This window comes from Ursus americanus, chromosome 1, assembly GCF_024610735.1.
Source record: "Ursus americanus isolate L20-20 chromosome 1, mUrsAme1.1.p, whole genome shotgun sequence".
In the NCBI taxonomy this organism is placed as follows: domain Eukaryota; kingdom Metazoa; phylum Chordata; class Mammalia; order Carnivora; family Ursidae; genus Ursus; species Ursus americanus.
The window spans coordinates 29,966,957-29,990,844 of NC_142127.1; the positions used below are offsets into that span (position 1 = coordinate 29,966,957).

At 40.5% G+C, this 23,888-nt stretch overlaps 1 protein-coding gene across 2 annotated transcripts in view; it reads left to right on the forward strand.

Moving 5' to 3' along the window:
* Positions 1 to 8,336: 8,336 nt before the first annotated feature.
* Positions 8,337 to 23,888, forward strand: part of EPC2 (enhancer of polycomb 2) — a 117,188-nt gene continuing 101,636 nt past the window's right edge. The window contains exon 1 of one of the 2 annotated variants that reach the window (XM_045782221.2): positions 8,337 to 8,791. In XM_045782221.2, the coding sequence (XP_045638177.1) occupies positions 8,639 to 8,791 (153 nt within the window). In that variant the 5' untranslated portion in view covers positions 8,337 to 8,638. The remainder of the gene's footprint in view (positions 8,792 to 23,888) is intronic. The other variant, XM_045782212.2, reaches the window with a different exon arrangement.

Genomic DNA, 23,888 nt, shown 5'->3' on the forward strand with positions numbered 1-23,888 from the left:
AGAAGAGGAGAGAAGGTCAGTGGGCGAGGGGCCTGGGTTAATATGTACACCAACATACAAGCATCCAAATCAGAGTGGTCCTCCAAAGCGGAAAACTGGATGAGCTCCCTGTGTTTGTGGAACTCTTCTTTTGGAAAGGCCCACAGAGATAGTTTACACATCATGCAAGCAAACCCGGATTACTGCCTTCCTCCTCTGTGGACCCCCCACCTCCCAAATTCAAACGGCTCACGTTCTAGTCACCAGTTTGACTCTGAGAGACACCTGGCTCTTTACAAGGTAAGGTGGATGTATAGAAGGGCAGACGTTAGGGTGGATACATTCTGACAGATTTATTGGAAACAGTCAGACAAACATTATTTTCAAACATCACTTGTAAATTTTTTTAGAAGTCCCCCAGTATGTTATATTATGACTCCTGCTAATATCCTTTATGATCTCACTTGAGAACATGGTAGCATTATTTTACGGACGAGCATAAACTCAGAGACAAGCTAGCTCATGGATTATGGTGGCATTTTTCATGGGTAAGTAGCCCATCTCTTTACGATTTTGAACAGGAGCTAATCATGTTACTGCTCAGACAGAAACTTTAGCTTCTAAAGATTAGCTTTAGAATTTTCTAGAATAAGAAGAGAATGGAAGCAAGGGAGCGAAGGAGGGAGGATGGGGGGTGAGCAGAAATAAGGAAGGAAAAGCAGATCTTTCCCCTCAAATCTGGATCTTATGGTCATGTGATTCATCTTATCATAGTCATCAAAAAGAACTTTTAGAAAATGAAAAATAAATTGGACTTTTCAGAGAGTTCGATTAGGTATTTAGATATATGCGTGTCCATCCTTAATAAAGACAAGATCTTCTCTCTTCGAAGGATCTAACGTTGCCTCTTTGGCAGGACCCTATGACCATGATGACTTGAATAATAGTTCCATTCCATGGCTTGAAACTGAAATAGGGCCAGAGAATGAGGTGTTATTGGGGGTGTGGGTGTGGGTGGGAGAAATGTCCCATTTAGTTTAGTTTCAAATTAAAAAGTTCAAAATAAGCCGTAAACCAGAGTAGAAACTCAAGGTTTCATCTTATATGTGCTACAGTTCTATTTTGAATCATCTCAAGCCATGTAAATAAAAGGTCAGAGTGAAGGGAAAAGAAACCGTAGCTTTAATGTTGACTGGGCCTCTACTATTTCTCAGGAACCATGTTAGTCAATTTGTACCGTGTTGTCTCATTTGTTCTCATCAGGAGCCTATGGGACAGGCAGATTATCTCCATTTTACAAATAAAGTCACAGAGGTTAAGCAATATAGTAAGGGTCATAAAATACAAAGAGATAAGCTTTGTCTCTCTCCCCAAGTGTGCTCCATTATCTGACTTAATATTTTTAATGATTTTTTTTCAAACATCTATGTAGAATTGTTATTATTTAACCCTAAAGAAGGGCTTTACGAAGTGAGAGGTAAGGATTTCTCTTTACCACCACCCCTTTCCCTGCACTCTTATTTCCCTCACTAGAGGGAATATTTTGGTAGAATATTCCAGAATTATCTCTGTGCTTAAAATAGGTTTCACATGTTGTTTTCTTTGGTTAGCCACTCTGGCACATTTTAAATAGCTGGAGCTATTGCATACATGGGTTGAAACATAGTACTTAGGCCATTTTCTCCCCATGAAATAGAGAAGTAGTAGGAGAAAGGACCAAGGAAATCAGTAGGGCCTTCGAGTAGCAAGCTCCAGACTGAACTACAACTGCCCCCAAGCTTAGTGGAAGGCATCAATGTGGGGGAAGAATTGGCCTTCAAACCAACATCTACTTCCAGATTCCCTTTGTCCATGGAGTTCCGCTAAGTTAACCTAAAATGGCAGGTTTGGGTCATCTGTAGGCATGGGCCTGTGTACCGGTGCTAGTGCTGTGAAAGATCGCTGGAGTGAGTAAGCGTGGAAGATGAGGGACTTAGTACAAAAGTGTCCCCTGTATGGCGCTGAGCTGAGGAGCTGCTGTTCCTTTAAGAGAGGATAGTCTGAAGCTCCATTTCCTTCAGAACCAGCCTTGGCACTGCCCCTGGGCTACAAAAGCAGCCTGTGGTGAATAGCAGCGATGGGGCTGCTCTCTAAGTAAAGGCACAATAACATAAGTACTAGAAGCAGAGTCAGAGCTGGAAAAGAAAACTGGCAAAGAATAGCTATTGCCACCAGCTAGAGGACAGCCTTCACGTGGATAGTGTGCAAGAACACCCTTTCTCCATGGCCCTCCTAAGCACACCATCTAACCTGAGATAGCAATGCACACCTTGTTTATGCGAAGGCAGAATTACCTCTTGGCCCTGCCAGAGCACAGATATACCCTTAGCTCACTGCAAAAGCAGGAGGGACAACTTTCTATTCAGGCACTTGTCCTTGGTAAGCCTCTTCCTTTCCAGAAAAGGACATTAACTCTATACTGCACGACACAGTCATTTAAGCCATATGAGTCTACCCTTAATCGGGCATTTAGAAGAGCCACACTTTAAGCAATTGTAATAGGACACAATTTTGAGCTCTTAGCCACACAGTTTATCAGGAGACAGTTGAGAGAAAGACACTCTGCAGGGAGGATTGCTTGGAGGCCATGGAGTTGATTCACACTGTCAGATCTGCATGGGGTGGGGCTCATGGCATCAGACATTCTAACCACTGCAGAATTGTTTGTGTTGGATTGCATAGGATGCCATCAACTTCTATGGAGAATCACTATAAGAAATAGCCCTGGGGTGCATCTTTTGTGTCTTTTGTAAGGACACGTTGAGATGTCTGTCATACCACCTAGTTGCTCTATTTATGAACTCTGGAATATTCTCATTGGGAGCAGAAACAATTATAAATCTTCTGAGCAATCGTTTTATCTAATGGATATTGTGAACTGTGAAGCCGTCAAGGTTTCCCATTTTCACATGATTAGGAAATTTCGCGTTACCAGGAAGTTGAGAGCCCAAATGCTATCCTTGTACATTTTAACTACTCTCAAAAGCCACCTGAAATCCTTTCTCAAACAAGGTGAGGCGTGTGGGTAAACCAGTAAATATCCAGGTAATCAGTGTATTTTATTTCAATGGTTTCTGTTTCTTCCTCTGCCCAAATCACCTTTTAATAGCTGATGAAAGACAAGCAGACCTGTTTTTTAACTTGGGAGACATAAAATTGTTTTCCTTTCTGTCTCCTAACAAGTCACTCTGGAGCTTAGGGGCCTCTCGGTATGCTAATACCAGAAGCTTTTGTTTAGGGGCTCTCAATATGCTAATGCCAGAACCTTTCCTTAGAAAACAGGCTATTTCGTTCTTGGGAACAACAAACATAAGATCAATAAGGCGTGGCTATTACTAAATCAGTTCACCAATTTTCTTTAATTCAGGATGCCAAATGTATTTTCCATTCACAAATCTGTGTATATAAACACTAGTCCTTTAGTGGTGGGAGAGATTAAAAAATCAGGTGAGGGAGCCACAGGTACGTACATTAGCAACCCAGAGTTCTTGACAATGAACTTCTCTCAGCTAACACTTTGGACTCCAGCTATCTTGGTGCTCTGAGCCTGCTTCAGTTGTCTGAGATGTGCCGGTGAGACTAAACTGCCTTCCCAGGGAGAGAGAAACCACCTTTCAAGTTACGTTTCAGAGATGCTTGAGAAGAAAAAGATGCACTGATAGAAGAAGCCCGGAAAGGCAACTGGGAAGAATAGATGTTACAGGAGACCTGAACAGACACAAGTGGTGTACCTGTAGCCCCCAACCCCAGGCTCTTCAACTCCTTCCTGGAAATGATATGAAAGGTCCAGTCACTTCCGTGTATGTAATGGTGGCTTCAGCTGAATGGAGGCTGTACTGAATTTAGAGAAGTATGCAATTTCTCGAGGGCAGGGTAGCTAGCTGAATTGGAAAGGATCCTATTTGACCTCCCATGGCCTTGCTCCATCAATTGTGTTTCCCTGTTTCAAACTCAGCACTTTATTAAGGGTAAGTAGGATCATATTCATCACACTGATGGAGCCTAGTTCCTCTCAGAAGTCAAAAGTCCTGAAATTAAATCTACAGAGCTTGCTTGCTGTTTGAACACAAATAGTTGTCCTAGTTGAATTCAGTAGCTTTGCCACAGAGCTTTGCTAGTTTCTGGTATCCCCATCGAAGAGCTTGAGTGAACAGCAGCAATCTAGTCCATGTGTGGGACACTGGGGGTGTTTACGGGTCAGGGTGGGGCAAGAGATGAGACAGGTCGTGGTGTGATTCAAAAGTGAGGGTCGTGGACCCTCTGGAGCTATATGTTTTCAAATCTGTTTCCTTTAATTACATCTGTTCCATTTTGCCTTGATTAATAAAATATAGAGCTTTGGGGCTGATTATTTTTGAGTCTATCTGGATCCTTTGTGGAACTGGGAAGTACATCGTCAGCTTATACACAAGGTGGCACCCTGTGATTCCAACCAGGTCTGAGAGGAGCGATGCTGCTAAGAGACTGAGCTACGGCCGTAAATTTTTATTTAGCATCTTGTTTTTTTGCCGTGGCGAATATAAAGATGGTAAAGGTGTTTGGCATGTCACCTCTGAGTTGCAGTCTCTGTCCCTATGTCTCAAAGATTCAGAGTTGCCTCAGTGAAGGGCCCTGGGACCCAATTCTGGTTGATTGTAATGAATGCAGACCCCACATTCAGATTACATATGGAAAACAACGGAGCTTTATTGGTACTGGGCTCATTCCTGGGAACATAAGGGGAGGGGAGGGATGCAGTTCACATACCAACTCAATTAACTTTCAGTTGGGTTTGCTGAAATAGGGAGCCAATTAAAAAGAACGTGACATTTACAAAACTCTGAAATAGTTGAATAGCAACTGTGTTTACTAGTTTTAAGGTTTCTTTCAAAAAGTAATTTGTTCATTATTTGGAAGCTGCCTGCCCTGATTGCAGTACAAGGAAATGGAAATTGGAATATAATCCCAATCCTTACAGTTATTTGACCTTTATTCTAATCTAGACTACATTTAGAAAGCAGTTTTAAAACTATTTCTAATTCTTGGGTGTTTCTATATTACACTTGCTTGGCTAAATGCATGCCATTTGGAATTGGTCCAGAGCATATATAAGTGGTCCGATTTTAGGATAACTGTACTCAGTGCATTGTATGTGGAAATTAAAGTAGGTTATTAGGCTGTACACTCATTTGAAACAGGTTTTGATAAAAATATTTTATGATAGGATTTACCTCAAAAGTTGAAAAGATATTTTGTGTTTCCAGCTCTAACAAGCATATGGGTATTTAACAAATAGATTAGACATCAACTTTATGAAAAACAATATTTGTATACAAATAAAAACTATTTTCCAAATGTGAAACAGAGGCATTCTGTTTTGGGCACTGAATTGGAAGCCAAGAATACATAGGCTGTGTCCCACTTCAAAAGCATATTGTGTTATCTGCCTCAAACTATTTTATTACCAGCTCTATAATCATTGCCTACAGGGCAAGAGGAGAGTGGAGATTTGGAGAAGAAATCTGTTACATGGTCAACAAAAAAGAACAATAAAACAATAACTACTAGAGCAAAAGCCTGCTACTGTAACAGCATTTCGGGTTTCAAAAGAGTTTCTTCAAACCGCTTTAACTGGTCCTAAACCTCAGGGTAGGCCATAGTAAGAGCAAATCTTGTCAGCAATGCTAGGTCGGATGACAGGCCAATAGGGTATGTGAACACCAAGCTGGACTGGAATTCGGTCAGTATCACTTAATTTCTTCAGGGAAAATAAGTCAACACATATATATTAGAGGCCTGCTATATGTGAGGTACAGAACTGGGGATACAGTGATTAACAGAGCAGGTGTTGTTCCTGTCCTGCTTAAGACTACTGCATCTTTAGGCTCTGGGTTGTGATTCTATTAGCCACTGGTTGGAAGGTCTCAGTAATCTGGAAGAGCAACTTTAGAATGTTGAATGGTCAATAAACTGAAGAGCTTAGATAGCAGGGTGGCACTGATGAGAAAACAAGAGTTTTGGAGTCAGGCTAGACCTGGATTTTGATCCCAGTTTTGTGAAATATTAGTGTTGAGACTCGGCAAATTATCTGTCTGAGCCTGTTTCCTTATTAGTAAAATTATGACATTTCTTCATAGGGTTATAATGAGAATTAAGAGGAATGCAATTAACTGAGATAATATACATAAAGTACTACTGTAGTGCGTGGTATATTACAGATACTCAATATATCCTTTCTCAAGAGACAGTAACAATCAATATAAAGAAAAAACAGTTATCCTTTCTGAACTTGAGAAGTGCTAGGCATGCAGATAAAAGCTCTGGATAATTCCCTTTGTCCTTTTCAGGCTTGAATACAGGGTTGATCCCCTACCAATAAGTTCTTGTTCTTTGCAGAGAACTAGAACTGCTCCAGAGGGTAGTATTCAGAGCAGGACATGCCCATAAGCTTGAGAAAGGTATTGCTTACAAGAAGTGAGTCACAGCACCTCCATTGTTTCCAACAACAAAGTGGATGGGAAACACTTAAGCCTTGCTAAACAGTGCTCGATGTCTTGCTGGACCAAATGTGTTAGACTATTTAGACAGTGTCATGAAGTCCATATCCACCATTTTGCCTTCAAAAGGGGAGGTGGGGAGAAAAGAGAGGAGAAAGAAGAGGAAAAAGGGAGAGGGGAACAAAGAGATGAGGGGGAGGTAATGGAGAAAGAGACAGAGTTTTGATGCCATATAGAAATGACTCTAGATACCAATTCTTTCCTCTGAAATTCAGCCAACCACCTACTTTTCTCTGAGCCAAACAGAATATTTATCAATTATTAGAAAATGGTAAAATGTGTTACACTTTTCCTAGGGATTTTGCACAAAACCTGTAATGCTTGAAGACTAACCAAGAAACTCTTGGCTAACCAAAGTTGATGTCAATAGTCTTGATACTTTTTAAATTCGAGTCTACTTCATTTCCCCTCTTCTTTAGAACTTTCTCTAACCAGTTCAAGCTAAGATAATGTCTCTTTTCTCTGATCTCTTATGGCCATTATTGCCTGTACAACTCATTTGGTAACTAATTATGCTCTACTGCCTTATGTCATCTCCTGTGTAAAGTATTTACATTTTTTTTAAAAGAGAGAGAGTGCATGTGCGCAAGCAGGGTGGGGGAGCAGGGAGAGGGAGAGAATCCCAAGCAGGCTTGGGGGGGGCAGCCCAACATGGGCCCAAGGTGGGGCTGGATCTCACCACCCTCAGACCATGACCTCAGCGGAAATCAAGAGTCCCATGCTCAACCCACTGAGCTACCCAGGCACCCTGAGTACTTACACCTTTTAATTTTTTCCCATCATTTATTTTTCCTGTTGCCCAGTTCTTCAACTGTTTACGTCTCTTATTGTTACTCATCTTTCCAACCATCCTGTCATCCCATTAACATGAAAGGTGCACGAGGGCAGGAACTTAATTTCAAACTTCTTTGCCTCTTCCACAACACCCATTATTTTACACACACCTGCCACTTCGGAAATGTGTGCTGTTTTGGTTAACTTTTGTAAGTTTAACTCTTAAGAACTCTGTTCTTGAAATCAGAGAACTATCTACCATCCATTAAATAACTCTAAGAAGTTCGGGTGACAGGTTCAAGGGCACTTGTTGCATCTGGCAGCCTCAAACATTAACCCTCACTGCTGCCATTAGCATCTTCCCGGCGAAGGCGACGATGAGTGAAGATGCATTATTACCACGAAGAGCTCTTTGGGGCAGGTACTTAAGAGAGGATGCAGGGTGGAGGGCTGGGGCTTCATGACTGTTTTCGGGGCGGGTGGGACCGGCAGATCTACGCCGCTCTGAGTGGGCAGACGGAACGGACCTTTCGCACCTCCCGGGAATGTGCGAATCGGAGGATGCGAATTAGCCGGCTTTCAGGGCACCGTGGAGATAGCGCTTTCTAAGTACAGGCTCGGTGGTGGCTGCTGTGCCCTGGTTGACATCTTCCTTTCCCGCTCACGGACTTCTGCAGACACGCGCTGCTCCGCGCGGCGGTGTTTTGCCCAGCGCTTTCCTTCGGGGCATTCAGCGAGCTGCGGGTCGGGGCCGCGGAGGCAGAGGCGCACGCTCTGGGGCGCGGGTAAACTTGCGCACCTGCCACCTGCCACAGGGCGAGACGCGGGCCGGCAAGCCGAGGGCCGCCGCCGCCCCCTCTCCCTTGAGCGGCCCGAGGCTGAGCACGCTCCCGCGGGCCGGCCGCGCCGCGGAGAGAGTGGGTGGGCAGGCGAGGGAGGGGAAGGGAGAGGAAGGAGGGAGGGAGGGAGAGGGCGAGGCGCGTCCCCGCGGCGGGGGCGCGCTCTCGCGCGGGCTGCCGGGATCGCTCGCCGCCGCTGTGGTAATGTCCGCCATGTTGGCCATGGCGCAGGGAGCGGATCGGGCGGGCGAGCGGCGGATCTAGTGTGTGGAAGCGGCCGCGGGCGGCGGGGGGCTGTTTTCGGGCGGGGTGGGCGCCCATGCTGTGGCCGGGGGCAGTGAGGAGGAGGAGGAGGAGCGGGCCGGCCGCGCTGCACTGAGGAAGGAGGTGGAGGAGGCGGCGGGAGTCCTCCCCCCCTCCCCGCCCGCCCCGCCGCCGCCGCCCGGGCTGTTCCTGTAAGGCGGGGAGACAATGAGTAAACTCTCCTTCCGAGCGCGGGCGCTGGACGCCGCCAAACCGCTGCCTATCTACCGCGGCAAGGACATGCCTGATCTCAACGACTGCGTCTCCATCAACCGGGCCGTGCCCCAGATGCCCACCGGGATGGAGAAGGAGGAGGAATCGGTAGGGACTCGAGTGTTTATTACCCCCCCTTCTCTCCTCCCCCCTCCCCTTTGTCAGTCGGGCCTCGCCATTCACAGAGCGCTTTACGCTCGCTGGAGGGCGCCTCTGCCGCTCCAACGCATGGGACTCTACGCCGGCGGAGTAGCGTAAACCCTCTCGGCCGGCGCAGCGCCCGCCCGCGGCCGCCATGTTGTTGCGTCCCAGTGTTGTGATTAGCTCGCAGCGCCGCTTACGCTGCCGTAAGGGGGCCTTGCCGTAAGCGGCGGCCGGGAATGGCGCAGGGGATGTTCTGGCCGCACTTGGCGTACGGCCTCTGTTTACCTCCCCCCTCCCCCCACTTTCCGGCGCTGGGTTAATTAATGGGCGAGGGATCCTTTGGCTAGTAAAGATTTTTTCCCCCACTTTCAAATTTAGTTTTGCATTGGGTTCTCTTTGAAATGACTTATGGAAAGTAAAACGGGTTCAAAACAAACATCTTCCTCTTAGCAAGGTAATCCTCGCTCTCGAGCCGGCGGTGGTGCAGCGGGATCAGGCAGTGCAGCACTGCGGCGGGGGAGGGCGGGGGCCACGACTACCCAGTGGGGTGTAGCGGTAGAGAGCCGTTGACCGGCTAGCTCCGCGGCCGCGAGAGGGACGGCGCTGCCCGCCTGGCCGGGAAGGCGCCCGCTCGGCGCGCAGCGTTAGAAAGCAAACAGGACTGTTCAGCGACGAGCTGCTGGCGCTGCCCCGTCCCCGCGCCGTGGACCCGAGTATTGTCATCAGAGAGGAGGGTCTTCTAGAAGTTGAGGGTTTAATGCTTCTAAATTGACAGTTACATTTTTTGATAATACAGCGCTTTCTGCAAAAATTCTTCTTTTCTCCCTGACGGGATTTTGCATAGGGATGAATTTTATCTGGTTTGACTGTGTTTATGACTCTGGAGTGGTGTTACTTGCGTGCGAAGTTCATAGTAACTGCGCCCTCAAGAATTTCTTCAATGAACCTGCGGTCCCGCCTTATTGTCAACCCTGGGTGTGCGTGGATTGGTTCTCTTGCTTCTGTGACTGTCAGAAGAAGGCTCGAGGTTTCTGTGATTGGTTTTCTCTTTTGACTATTAATATTGCAGGAAATGCTTTTATGTCTTTGATTGGCTGCTCCAGTTCTGACCTCATTGTATTACCCTGTTATTACTACTTTCTGCTGTGATTTAATCACATTTCTCTTTGGTCTTTGGTTACTTGAAAGTCTTGCACTTTGAGTAGAAAATTAATATGTCAGTAGTATCGGGATGACATTCAATATTCAACTTTTCAAACAGTAAGATGAAACCCCCCAAAAGAAAACCCAACATTTGCTGTAGATTTAGAACTAAATCATAGGAGAACATTCTTTTTGTTTTTAAAATAAAATTTATTTCTAACCTAGCTCAGTTTTCGATGGGAACGATAATTAAAATAAAGTTATATATAGTACATACGAGAATTAATTGAACTTTAAAAAACACAGCTTTGTATTCCACAAAGTTAAGTTTGTTAATATTATTTTATGGGTTTTGATACAAAAGGAGAGGTAGTTTATGAGTCTTAAAGTATCAGTAATGTATGTAATTACTTGGATCCAGTTATTTTGGTTTGGGAAGAACTAAAATCAGGAAACTTGTTCTAGAATGAACAGTTAGCCCCTGGAAGATAAATTGCTTTTTGTGAACAGTGATCTGCAATATACTTACTGCTTTAGGTTCTTAGTTTGCCACATATTTCTTGGTATTTGATCTGAATTCAGGAAGAAAACTTGCAGGTTTTTTTTTAATCATGTGTTAAACATAAATGTTTAACCCTTTCACTATTAACTTTTTCAGTAGAAGTTGTGGTTTCCCGTCTAGAGATTGGAAATTAGATTATATTGGATTATTTTCAGTACAGTGCTTCTGCTGCCCAATTTTAGGAAAGAAGAAATTCAACTTCTGGTGGAACTTGAGTTAGAAACCCAGGACTTCTACTCTTTGTCCTGTCCTTTCTACCTCTTTAATTTACAAGTGGAGGGACTTAAAATCAAAACAAAACGAAACAAACCCTGACAGTTGAGATTTATAGTCTAAAGTCTTTTGCTTTCCAGAATGTCCAGTTGGAGTGTTAGTTTTTTCTTTTCCTCTTTTAAATTAACATGTAAGTCAGAAGACTTGTGCTTTCATGAGTGACAGCCAGTTCAGTTCTTCTGGTCTTATTTACAGGGTTTCTGTTATTCAGCAGAATTATTTGTTCTTCAAAAAAAATGTTCTTTGTTGATCAACAGTTCTAAGCAGTAAAATATAAATCTCATAAATGTTTTATGTTTCACTTGAGTTGTATTTCAATTCAACTTCCATTATCAGCATGTTCTAATTACTTTTGTAAGTATTTTTTTTAATCATGTAGACTTGTAAAAAAGAAAGAAAGAAAGACCGACCAACCTTGGCTTGTGGATTTATAATTGTTGCTTTGCATTTCTAAACTGTCCACAGTATGAGTCCCTTCCTGTTCGGTTGACAGAATCCTTTGACTTCACTTGAACCACCATCATGGATCTTACCTCACTTCCTCCCCCCAGTAAAATTAAGGACTGTATCTTGTTATTAGATTGTTATTAGGATTGTTATTAGACTTTGTTTATATAGTCATTGACTCAATTTTGAGTTACATTTTGATAATACTTAGATGAGATAATTTAGGTGTTCTTTGGCATTGATAGCACTCTGTCATTGTCTTAGCTCTTTGTTTTCTTTTGGACATGCAGCCATCTTCTCTTCCCTTTCCTTATTTTCTTTGTCTTTTGCGTAAGGTCAGCCACTTGGCATCCTCCTGAACTTGATCTCTGTAGTGCTCCTCATGGTACTTGGTTTAGGTCAGATACTGTAAACATATGTTTACTTAGAATTTAAGCAACCAGAGAGATCAGGTGATGGTGATTCTGCCTCCTCACCCTGAGTGTTGAATAGTGGTAGTTGATGTTTTTGATAATACTTAACATTTTGTGACTACGTCTTGTGTCCCAGATACTGTGTTAAGAACTTTATGTACTATTATTTCATTTAGCTTCTTAAAAATCAACTTTTTTGAGGTATAATTTACATACAGTAAAATGTGTTCATTTAAAGCGTAGAGTTTCATGAGTTTTGACAAATGTGTACACCAAGGAAATGCCACCACAATCAAGATCAAGCAACACTTCAAACACCCAGGAAGTTCCCTTGTGCTTCTTTGCAAGTCAGTCCCTCTCCACCAGTAGTTCTAAGCAACTGCTGATTTGCTTTCTCTCCCTATAGATTAGTATTGTCTTTTCTAGAATTTCATTTAAGTGGATGTCGTATACTCTTATTTTAGGCTTTTTTGCTCAGCATGATGCATTAAAGATTTATCCTTGTTACATGTATTCGTCCATTCCTTTTTATTACTGAATAGTATTCTGGTGAGTTGATATAATATGTTCATCCATCCATCTGGATATTTCAATTGCTTCCTGTTTTTGGTTTTCATTTAATCCTTGTAACAGTCCTGTGGGGCATTATTGTTTCTGTTTTATGGATGAAGAAACCGAAGGTCTCACTGTTAGTAACTGGCAGGGCTAGAATTCATGCCCTTGCCTTTAATATCACAAAAACCATTCTTAGCAACCACTAGGCTTCATATTGACTCTCACAGCACCACAAGTTAGCTTCTGAACTGTTAAGTTCTTTATAGTTTTTGTAAATAATGTTTTACTTTGTATAATTTTGGGAACTTTGAAAGATGACGTCAATTTGATTGGAATATTAAATTTATTAAGTGTAGTTTTTCGTCACTTAACTGTGTCTGACTTTTGCTTTTGGCTTTTCAGAGTTTCTGTTTCTTTATCTTTTTTTTTCTTAAAAGTTTGTTAGCTTTGCTTCTCTGTCCTGGCACCATTGTGTTTATTTGAATGTTTATGTTATCTTAAGCATGTAAGAAATTTGTGGGAAATTGAGATTTTATCCTAATAGAATGTCATCTTTGTAAGGGCAAGGATTTTTGCATATTTTGCTTATTAATGTATTCTGAGTTCCCCAGAACTGTGCCTGGCACATAATATATGCTTGCTAAATGTTGGTTAAGTGTTGAATGAGCCTTTAATTTTTTTTCTATACCAAGATCTATGTTTTTGTGAAACACTATGTGTGTGTGTGTGTGTGTGTGTGTGTGTGTGTCTAAAATTCATTAGCAGAATTTGGTAAATTATTCTTCTGGGAATTCTTTTTGGTTTCTTATTTTGGTATAACATAAGTAAATACCAAGCCTTTTTTTTTTTTTCCTTTTGAGTGAGAGGCTCCTTTATAGAATTTTTTAATACATAGGTGTGGCTGCAGTATTAGTTTTTATCTCGTGTTAATTCTTCTTCTTACAGTTGTATGTAGATTTATGTAAGATATCTTTTTGTAGTAACATGTAACATGAACCCAAATCTACATGAAGCATATGATTCTGCTTATTTTTAAAGAAAAAGACCATGACTGATTTGAATTGTGTTTTCTCCTTTTATGTTTTAGTTGCCTATTTTTGGTATCATCTTAATATTTTAAGGGACATTTTCAATGATAGAGTAGGAATATATTCAGTCTTTCTCACATTTCAGAGTTATTTTTGGCACTAATACATTTCATGTTTCATGGTAGGGTTCTAGAGAGGATATAAAATACAATTTTGTAAATTGATCTTGTAAAAACATTTAATATTTATTCTTTCAACAAAAGCAAATACTAGCCAAGTATCATTTGAGTGCCAGGTGTTACTTAAATATGACATTAGGAAACTATTTTAATGGGGTAAGTATGTCTAAAACTATTTGTAAGGTTGTGTTCTGGAGTGTTGTTAGGATTAAAATTAAAAGAAGAATACGATACAGATCTTGACTTCAGAGAACTTAAATGAGTCACTGAGGTCAAAAACATCTGGAAAGTTAGCAAAAACTACCAGGTTAAGTTGACCTGACAAAGAGCATTAGATAAAGCTAAATGTCAGTACAGTTAAGAGAGAAAACTGTTACTGGAATTTATAAAGGGGTTGGAGAGAGATTTAACAATTTGGGCTTTCAGATTTGGTTGTACAGTGTGTGTTGAAGCAAATACTTGAGTGCAGGAATGTTTAAAGCAATTTCTGTGGATGTTGGGGTGCCTGGGTGGCGCAGTTGGTTAAGCATTGTCTCTTGGTTTAGGGTCAGGTCGGGATCTCAGGGTCTTGAGATCAAGCCCTGAGTGGGGCTCCGTGCTCTGTACAGAGTTGGATTAAAATTCTCTTCTTCCTCTGCCCCTCCCCACCGCATGCTCACACACATCCTCTTTCTCTGTCTCTCAGATAAATAAATCTGTTTTTTTTTTTTTTTTTTAAGATTTTATTTATTTGACAGAGAAAGAGCAAGCACAGGTAGGGGGAGCAGCAGGCAGAGAGTGAGGAAGCAGCAGGCTCTCCACTGAGCCGGGAGCCGGATATGGGGCTCCATCCTAGGACCTTGGGATCATGACCTGAGCCAAAGGCAGATGCTTAATGACTGAGCCACCCAGGCGCCCCAATAAATCAATCTTAAAAAAAAAAAAAAAAAGCAATTTCTATGGATGTTAAGTAGACTAAAAGAAGGTTCTTCCATGTAACATGTATTTTATCTGTCCTTTTCACTACGTCATCCCCTACTGATAGAAACTTCAGGAGGGTAGCCCTGTGTCATTTCTGAGCAGGTCATTCTCTGAGCTCTTTCTCCCTTTTTTTGAACACGCAGATGGCTTTTACTTTTCTTCCCCTTTCTTTTTTCTGTGCTGTATCTTCAACACTAGAAACTGTTCAGAACAAAGAAGGTACTCAGTAAATATTTGGTGAATGAATGAATAAAAGTTGGGGTGGAGACAAGGTTGAAAAAAAGGTAGAATTATACCAGATTATAGATCGTTTTGAACGTTAGGCCCAGGAATTTATAGGATGGTGTAGAAAAAAGAGCACTGACTTGCAAGTGTGAAGTCTGTTTCTAGTTTTGTTTCTGTACTTAGTGGCCAAATGATCTGGGAAAGTTGCCTTCCTTCTCTGAGCATCAGGTCATTCATCACTACCACCACTGCTACCATTTATTGAGTGTGTGTTAGTGTGTTGAGTATATGCCAGGCACTTTGTTAAACTCAGTAGATGGTTTAGAACTCATTAAAACAGCAGGATGTGTAGTAGGTGCTATTGTCTCTTTTCCAGAAGAAACTGAGGCTTTGGTGATTCAAGTATCTTGCCCATGGTCATCCCTACCTGGACTAGAACATAGTAAAGTCAGTATTTGAACTCAAACCCTATGAGTGGTTGACTCAAGGGCTCTGAACTTTACCATTTTATTGCTTCATCTATAAAATGAGTGGATTGGGAACTAGGTGATACCTAAGGTTTATTACATTTCCACTGTTCTGTCATTTATTATTCTGTAACATAGAAGAGTCATTAAAAGTTTTTGCCTCAGGGAATGATATGAAAGAAGCTTTGAGGTGAACGCCTTTTGTAAACACATTTCTTTTAAAAAAAAAATGTGAAGGAATGATGTATCTGTAGTATAAGTTTAGATTTCATCAGTATCAGTTCTTTAAAAATAGTTAACAGGTGGGATCAATAGGTTAGTTTTAAGTAACAGAAATCAGAAACCAAATCTGGTTTCTTTAAGATACTTGGGTGTTGTCTCGAAGACCCCAAAGAAGGCTTGAACAGTCAAAGTTTGGGAAGGCCTGGAACTAGGGCAAGCTATGGGCCCTTTAGCTGCAAGTAACATTAACATCACTGAACTAACAATTCCCAGTCTTTTGAGAGGTAGCATAGGGTAGTAGTTTAAGTGCGTACATTCTAGAGCCAGACTGAATGGTTTCTAGTCTTCCAGCAGGTTAACTTGATCTATTATAAAATCTCATAGAATTGTTGAGACGATGAATTGTGGTGTGGTTGGGACAATTTGTGGCATTCAGTAAGCAGTCAGTAAATATTAGCTGCTATTCTCATCATTGTTACATTTTTTTCATTTCAAAATCCCAGATCGTGGTGTTAGAGGGCATTATTAGTTTGGCTTGCATCAGGTATTGATGTACCTGTAAGTCTAACAGTCCGATGCGGAACCAGGGTAGTGATTAGTACACATGTGCTGTTAAGGACTACCCTTGAGAATGAGGCTGTAGTTAGGTAGCTGCCCTTTAGAGACTTACTACTGGTGTGTATGTAACAGAATGACCAAAAGTTGTGAAGCTAAATGGTTAAATTGTTTCGATCCATGGTTTGACCCAAGGTGAATTTGTACACTTAGGGTGTTGTTATAAACCTAAGTTCATAGGGTGTTTTAATGAGATAACAATGTTCTACATATTTTACAATAAAATGGTAGGATGTGTATTGCAGTTTTTAAATGAAATTTAAATTAAGAACTATAAAAGAAGTCTCCAAAATCTTTTTAAAGAAAGCGTACCCTTCATACTAATTTTCAGAGTAGTAAGGGATGCATTTTGTGTGACCTCAAAGATATTATTTAACCTTCCTGGCTCTTAGTTTCCTCATTTGTGAAATAGAATTGGATTGAGTGACCTTTAAATAAAGTACCTTTGGATCTAAAAATTACTTGCATCTGTGAATCCACATTTCTACCTACTAGGCATATTGTCCAGAATATTAAGTAGATGAAAAGAACTAACAAGTGAGAGGCTAAATGTTAGGAAGATACTACTAGTAGGTGAACTTTAATTCTTTAAAAAGTTATTTATTGTGATGCTGTTCATTTGGTTTAGAGTCTTTCTTTTTTTTTTTTTTGAGAGGTTCAGTTACATTTATCTACTATTTGATAGTGATTTTTCCTTGAGATCAATAGAGAAGTCCACCCTGTATGTTTTGGATGTGATCAGTTCCCTTGCTTTCATGAAGTTTTCTTTCACTGTCTTTACTAATCTTACTCGTTACTGTAAATGTTCTGAATTTTGGTATACTTTTAGCCCATACCATTTAAGTTTAATTTTCTGGTATCTCATGATTCTCGCTTGAGGGGTGTGTGCGTTTGTGTATGGATGAGTAGGGATATATGCATGAGAGAGTGAGAAAATAGACACTTATTTTCACAATTAGACCAGATACCTTATGGAAGGTATAATGTCTTCATTTTACTCAGCACAGGCTGGATACCTAGCCAGGCACTTAGGTGATAGAAAGTTTATAATACAGGCATTGACCAGTATAGTGGACACTGGGATTGAATTTGATTGTGTTATTAAACATACAGCCCTGCATCTTCATTTCATTGCATGTAAAGTTGAGGTAGAAAAACAGTAATGGATATGTAGGGGACAGCATGAGGAGGAAAGGATGATAGGTAGGAATAAGCTGTGAAGGAGGCCAATGTAGGTAACAGTAGGTCCGTCGTGATTATTTGATTTTATCTTAAAGTTGATCCTTGTTTATACTTTGCCTCGTCTACACTTGAATGAAGCAGAACTTTGAGTTTGTCTAATGTACCATGCAGCACTGTTCTTTGTGGCATAAATAGTGGAGGAAGATGATGCCACTTCCACATTCTCCTTAGCACCACTTCCTTACATATGCTTTTTGATTTCTTTTTACTTGCCAGCTAGTATCACTGTGTAGTCAGAAGAATCCAGATTGGAAGAGTCCATCTCTCTGCTAGCTCTCTAGCATATCTCTGCTAGCATATCTTTACTTCCAGGTTTCTCACTTCCCTTTTTTGGAGAGGAGTGCGGAAAAGGTTATGAGGTTGTTGGTTGGAGAGTCTACAAGCAGCCCTTATTTGTAGTGCTAATTTGATGAAGTTGGTACTTAGAATTGCGACTTAGGTTCCAGTTTTTGCCTCTGTCACTTTCCCTCTGGGCAAGATAAATTACTTCATCTCATTACGCCACTTTGCTTCATCTGTTTAATGAGGAGTATCTCAAAAGGTAATCTTAAAGATAACTTTTTTGTAGACTTAAGTCAGTGCCTTATACAGGCAGCTGCTATTTTTTTTTATTATTAGTAACAGTTTTCAGTTGTACAGGGTAATGTGAAGGAATATGGAAAAGTAAAATCTCCATACATTATTTTGTGGTATCGTTTCGTATTTTTTCTTCAGTCAGTTACGTCTATTTTTACAGTTGTCAAACATTAGCAAATTGATATATGTATTTTCCTCCTTCCATCTCTGTTCCTGGCAGAGCATTTAACAATCAAAATGATTTAAAAGACTTTGGAAATTAGCAAAGAAAACTGAATCTTTAGCTAATCCGCAGAGTACTACTTGACTTCTGGATACTTGGTAGTTCAATATTGTATTTGTTTTTAGAAGTGATTTTTTTTCTTGGATTATTTAGTTGGTCATGGGGGAAAATCAATTTTAGTGAAGAAAATCTGTTCAGTGGGTGGTGTACACTAGAGAATTGAATGGAGAGAGAGAGACATTCTATTAAACCAGTGCACTCTGGGATGAACATTTAAGTTTGGAAACCTTGGAAAGCATGGTACTGAAGAGGGTAATTTTGCCATTTATTTGATCCTAGAGGTGTTTCTCGACTGGTGCGTTTTTGGCAATTTGTTGGTTGTATGGGACTGTCACAGGCATAGCAGGAAGTTTATTGATACCCTGCCTGCTAATTTCTGGTAGCATTCCAATTGGGATAACCCCAAAATGTTTCTCCTTCAATTTCCAAATGGGGACTGTTGCATCTGATTTAAAAACCATTTTCCAAGGCTTCTTAACCTTTTGTGACTTGGACTTCTTTGTAGTCTGGCGAAACTCCTCAAAATGATTTTTTTTTGGAGTATAATTAACATACATTGTTACGTTAATTTCAGGTATACAGTATAGTGGTTCAGCAATTGTATACATTCCTCTGTGCTCATCAAGATAAGTGTACTCTTAATCCCCTTTATTTCCCTTTCCACTTTTTCCCTTCCCACTGCAACCACCAGTTCTCTGTATTTGAGAGTTTGGGTTTCGTTTGTTTGTTTTGTCTCTTTTTTTCTTTGTTCATTTGTTTTGTTTCTTAAATTCTACATGAGTGAAATCATAAAGTATTCGTATCTGACTGACTTCAGTTAGCATTATACTATCTAAGTCTGTCCATGGTGTTGCAAAAATAGCAAGATCTCATTCTTTTTTATGGCTGAATAATATTCGTGTTGTGTGTGTGTGTACACCACATTTTCTATTCATTCATCTATTTATGGGCACGTAGGTTGCTTCCATATCTTGGCTGTTGGCTTGTATATAAAGCTGCAGTAAACATAGAGGTGCATGTGTCTTTTTAAATTAGTGGTTTTGTTTTCTTTGGGTAAATACCCAGGAGGGGAATTACTGAATCATATGGTAATTCTACTTCTATTTTTTTTTTAAAGATTTTATTTATTTATTTGACAGAGAGAGAGACAGCCAGCAAGAGAGGGAACACAAGCAGGGGGAGTGGGAGAGGAAGAAGCAGGCTCCCAGCAGAGTAGGGAGCCTGATGTGGGGCTCGATCCCAGGACCCTGGTACCACACCCTGAGCTGAAGGCAGACGCTTAACGACTGAGCAACCCAGGCGCCCCTACTTCTGATTTTTTGAGGGATTTCCATACTGTTTTCCACAGTGACTGCCCCAATATACATTCCCACCAACAGTGCACAAGGGTTCCTTTTTGATCCATACTCTTACCAACACTTGTTATTTCTTATCTTTTTGATTGTAGCCATTCTGCTGGGTGTTAAGGTAATAGTTCATTGTGGTTTTGACTGGCATTTCCCTGATGAATAATGGTGTTGAGAATCTTTTCATGTGTCTTTGGCCGTTTTTATGTCTTCTTTGGAAAAATGTCTATTGCACCAAAAAGAGTAAAATAGGAATAAACTTAAGAAGGTGAAAGACCTGTACTCTGAAAACTATAAAACAGTGATGAAAGAAATTGAAAATGACACAAACGAAAAGATATTCCATGCTGATGGGTTGGAAGAACCAGTATTGTTAAAATGTTTGTACTACCGGGGTGTCTGGGTGGCTCAGTTGGTTAAGCATCTGACTCTTATCTTAGCTCAGGTCTTGATCTCAGGGTCATGAGTTCAAGCCCTGTGTTGGACTACACACTGGAAGTGGAGCCTACTTAAAAAGTTAATGCTACCCAAATCCATATGCAGTTACAATGCAGTGCCTATCAAAATACCAATAGCATTTTTTTTTTTTAAAGATTTTATTTATTTATTTGACAGAGAGACAGCCAGCGAGAGAGGGAACACAAGCAGGGGGAGTGGGAGAGGAAGCAGGCTCCTAGCAGAAGAGCCTGACATGGGGCCTGATCCCAGATCTCCGGGATCACGCCCTGAGCCGAAGGCAGACGCTTAACTACTGAGCCACCCAGGCGCTCCTACCAGTAGCATTTTTCACAGAACTAGAACAAATGATGCTGACATTTGTATGGAACCAAAAAAAACTTGAATAGCTAAAGAAGTCTTGAGAAAGAAGAACAAAGGTGGAGGCATCACAATCCAGGGCTTCAAGGTATACATACTACAGAGCTGTAGCAATTGAAACAGATGGTACGGGTACAAAAATAGACACATAGATCAATGGAATAGAATAGAGACCCCAGAAATAAACCTGTTCTTGTATGGTCAACTAATCTATGACAAAGGAGGCAAGAATATACAGTGGGAAAACTGGACCACTTCCTTACGCCATACACAAAAGTAAACTCAGAATGGATTAAAGACCTAGATGTGAGACTTAAAACTCCCAGAAGAAAACATAAGCAGTAATTTCTCTGACATGGGCAATTGAAACATTTTTCTAGATATGTCCCCTGAGGCAAGGGAAACAAAAGCAAGAATAAACTATTGGGACTACACCAAAATAAAAAGCTTTTGTACAGCTCAGGAGACCATCAACAAAATGACAAGACAACCTACTGAATGGGAGAAGATATGTCCAAATGACATATCTGATAGAGGGTTAGTATCTAAAATATATAAAGAACTTCTACAACTCAATATGAAAAAATGGGCAGAGGGCCTGAATCAGAATGATGTTTTAAATGCATAAAATAAAATTACATAAACCAGTTACATTGAAAGTTATCAAAATATTAAAACAATTTGTAATTTATACATTGACAGAATCTAGAGTTGAGTCTAATTATCTTAATTTTGAAGTGGTGATAAGTATGAATAATATTTTGACAAGTGCAACCACTGTAATATGACAATGAAATGATCTGTGATTTCTATTTTATTGGTAGTACTAGTATTACCAGTACTATTTTGCCTTTTGCTGACATTAGTAATTGAAGGAAATGTTAAATTTGGTAGAAGTTAGTGGAATTATAGAAATGATTATTTTCTCACCCAAGTTTATGGACCCCTCAGTTCTTTCTTTGGTTGTTTTGAGGATCTGTGACTTGAGGTTCAGAACGCCTCAAGATTTTCTTTGGCCCAAGTGGCAATCCTATTCCTGTGTCATCTTTGTCCCAAATTCAGGCTAAAGATTTTATTTCCATTATTATAAAGAAGATGCTACTATAAACAATATGTTATCTTTGTGTTTAAAGCATTTTCTAGGTTTTTTAAATTGAAAAATAATAGACCCACATGATTTACAGATAAAAACTTAATAGCACAAAATGATACACATGAAAAGTAAGTGTCCTTCCTTCCCCACAATCCCCAGGCACTCTACAGAGGTAGCTATTGTTAGTATCATGTATGTCTATCCTAAAAAACCTCTAAACAAACACTTTTTACTACATAAAGGCTATTATTTCCTGTATTTATTTTATAAGTAATATGTGATCTTAGAGTTAGTTTCTTAATATAGAGTCATAAAGTCAAGTAATTTTGCTTTAAATTTTTTTTCCTTTAAAATCTCTGAGGAATTGAGAATTGGCAAATTGCAGCTTACTGGTTGAATTGTTTTTAAGTCTGGATATGAAACCTTAATCTCTTTTTTTTTTTTTTAAGATTTTATTTATTCGAGAGTGAGAGAGCAAGCATGAGGGAGAGGCAGAGGGAGAAGCAGACTCTTTGCTGAGCAGGGAGTCTGATGCAGTGCTCCATCCCAGGACCTTGAGATATGATTTGAGCTCCAGGCAACCACTTAAACGACTGAGCCACCCAGGTGCCCCTGAAACCTTAATCTTTTATCCCTGTGTGGCAGTTTGGCTATCTGTGAGCCTTGCATTGTGTGTAGGATTTTTGTTTATTTTCTTATATACAAGGTAAATATTTTAAAGTCAGATTAACTATTGATTTAGTGGCTTGTCAGTGTATTTTCTCTATGAGTTATTTATGGCCTTAAATAGTTTTGGTCAGAAGAGCAACAGTAGGCTACCGTTTTGAAGAAAGCGGTCTTATTTCTGGTTATCTGGTTATCATGTTGGTAAACTGGATCTTTCATACAGACTGCATGAAGTATGTGTTTATTCATTCAGTAACAATCTCTTTGAATACATGGACCATGTCTGTACTTTTGTATCTTATTACCATCTGGTACAGTGAATGACATATGGTAGTTGTTCAGTAAATGTTTGCTGATGGAATGAGCAACACCTGCTGTGTACTTTAGATTACAGAAAGGGTAAGATGTGGTACCTGCCTTCAAGCAGTTTATAGTCCCACAGAAAAGAGTTGCACATGGATGACTCTGTATAAGGTTTAATGTGATATGTAGAAGATAAAAATGATACTGTGGAAATTTGTGTCACAAGGGACATGATTTGGACAACAGTATATTTGAGTTCATGTAATAGCTAATTGAGTATGAGTTACTACTGAGGGGCGCCTGGGTGGCTCTGTCATCTGCCTTCGGCTCAGGTCGTGATCCCAGGGTTGTCGGGCTCCCTGCTCAGCGGAAGGCTGGCTTCTCCCTCTCCCTCTCCCCCTCCCCCTGCTTGTGTTCCCTCTCTCACTGGCTGTCTCTCTCTCTCTCTAATAAATAAAGTCTTTAAAAAAAAAAAGACACTACTGAGTTATTTTTTACAAATTAGTTTTGAGGTTATTTCATATGCCAGGAAGCCGTGAGATTTTTTTAGGTGCATGCATGGCATTGCTTTTCATGTTGGAAAGTCTGTGATGCCCCACAGAGTTGTTAGAGGGTTGGAGAATTGTGATCTAGTATAGAGTCACCTTTTAGGGTAGGTAAACTTGTGTTAAGAGCAATTCCTGGGGGCACCTGGGTGGCTCAGTCAGTTAAGCGTCTGACTCTTGGTTTTGGCTCAGGTCATGACCTCAGGGTTGCGAGATGGAGTGCCCCAACAGGCTCCGCGCTGGGTGTGGAGTCTGCTTAAGATTTTTTTCTCTCTTCGTCTCCCCTCCCTATCCCCCCTCTCTTAAAAAAAAAAAAAAAAAAGCAATTCCTGTTTAAAGAGGTCTGGGAAAAGTAACTTTGTGATATGGAGGATGACCTAAAGAAATAGTGCTGCTTCATTATTATACAAGTAATGTGCAGATTTTATTTTGGTTTAAAGTACAGAAGACACTTTCCATAAAGTACTTAGATGATTTTCTGTACATTATAGGTGCTTCAGTCAGTAGTAGTTCTTCTTCAGCTTTGTCTGAAATATCAGCTCATCCATTTTAGAGTTCATCAGGGCTATCAGAATACCTCCAAAAGAAATAAAAAAGATTTAGGTCAGTGATTCCCAAACTTTGTCATGCATCAGAATCACCTGGAGGGCTTGTTAAAACACTGATCACTGGGCTCCATTCTGATATTACAGTTTTTAGTGGGTCTGGAATGGGGCCTGGGAATTTGTATTTTTTAACATGTTCCTCATGCTGCCTGTCCAGTGACCACCCTTTGAAAACGACCAATTTAGGAGAGACAATAGCAGTTCTCATCTTGACCACATAGAATAATCTGGGATGCTTTTGTAAAATACATGTACAGAGCTTACCCTAGATTTAGCAATAGAATCACAATTTGTGGGTGATTTTGATTCTAGGTAGAAGAAAGGGTTAGTATGTGTGCCCATGTCCCTGCCTGTCTGCCTTGCCATTTTACCACTCCTGTCAGAGGTATTTCTCTCTGCTCTAAGTAATTCTTTGGCTTTTAAACTTTTTTATTGATCCATTGTGTATATGTGTAACCAAAATAAAGTACACCTTGACACACAAATATACAGTTAAT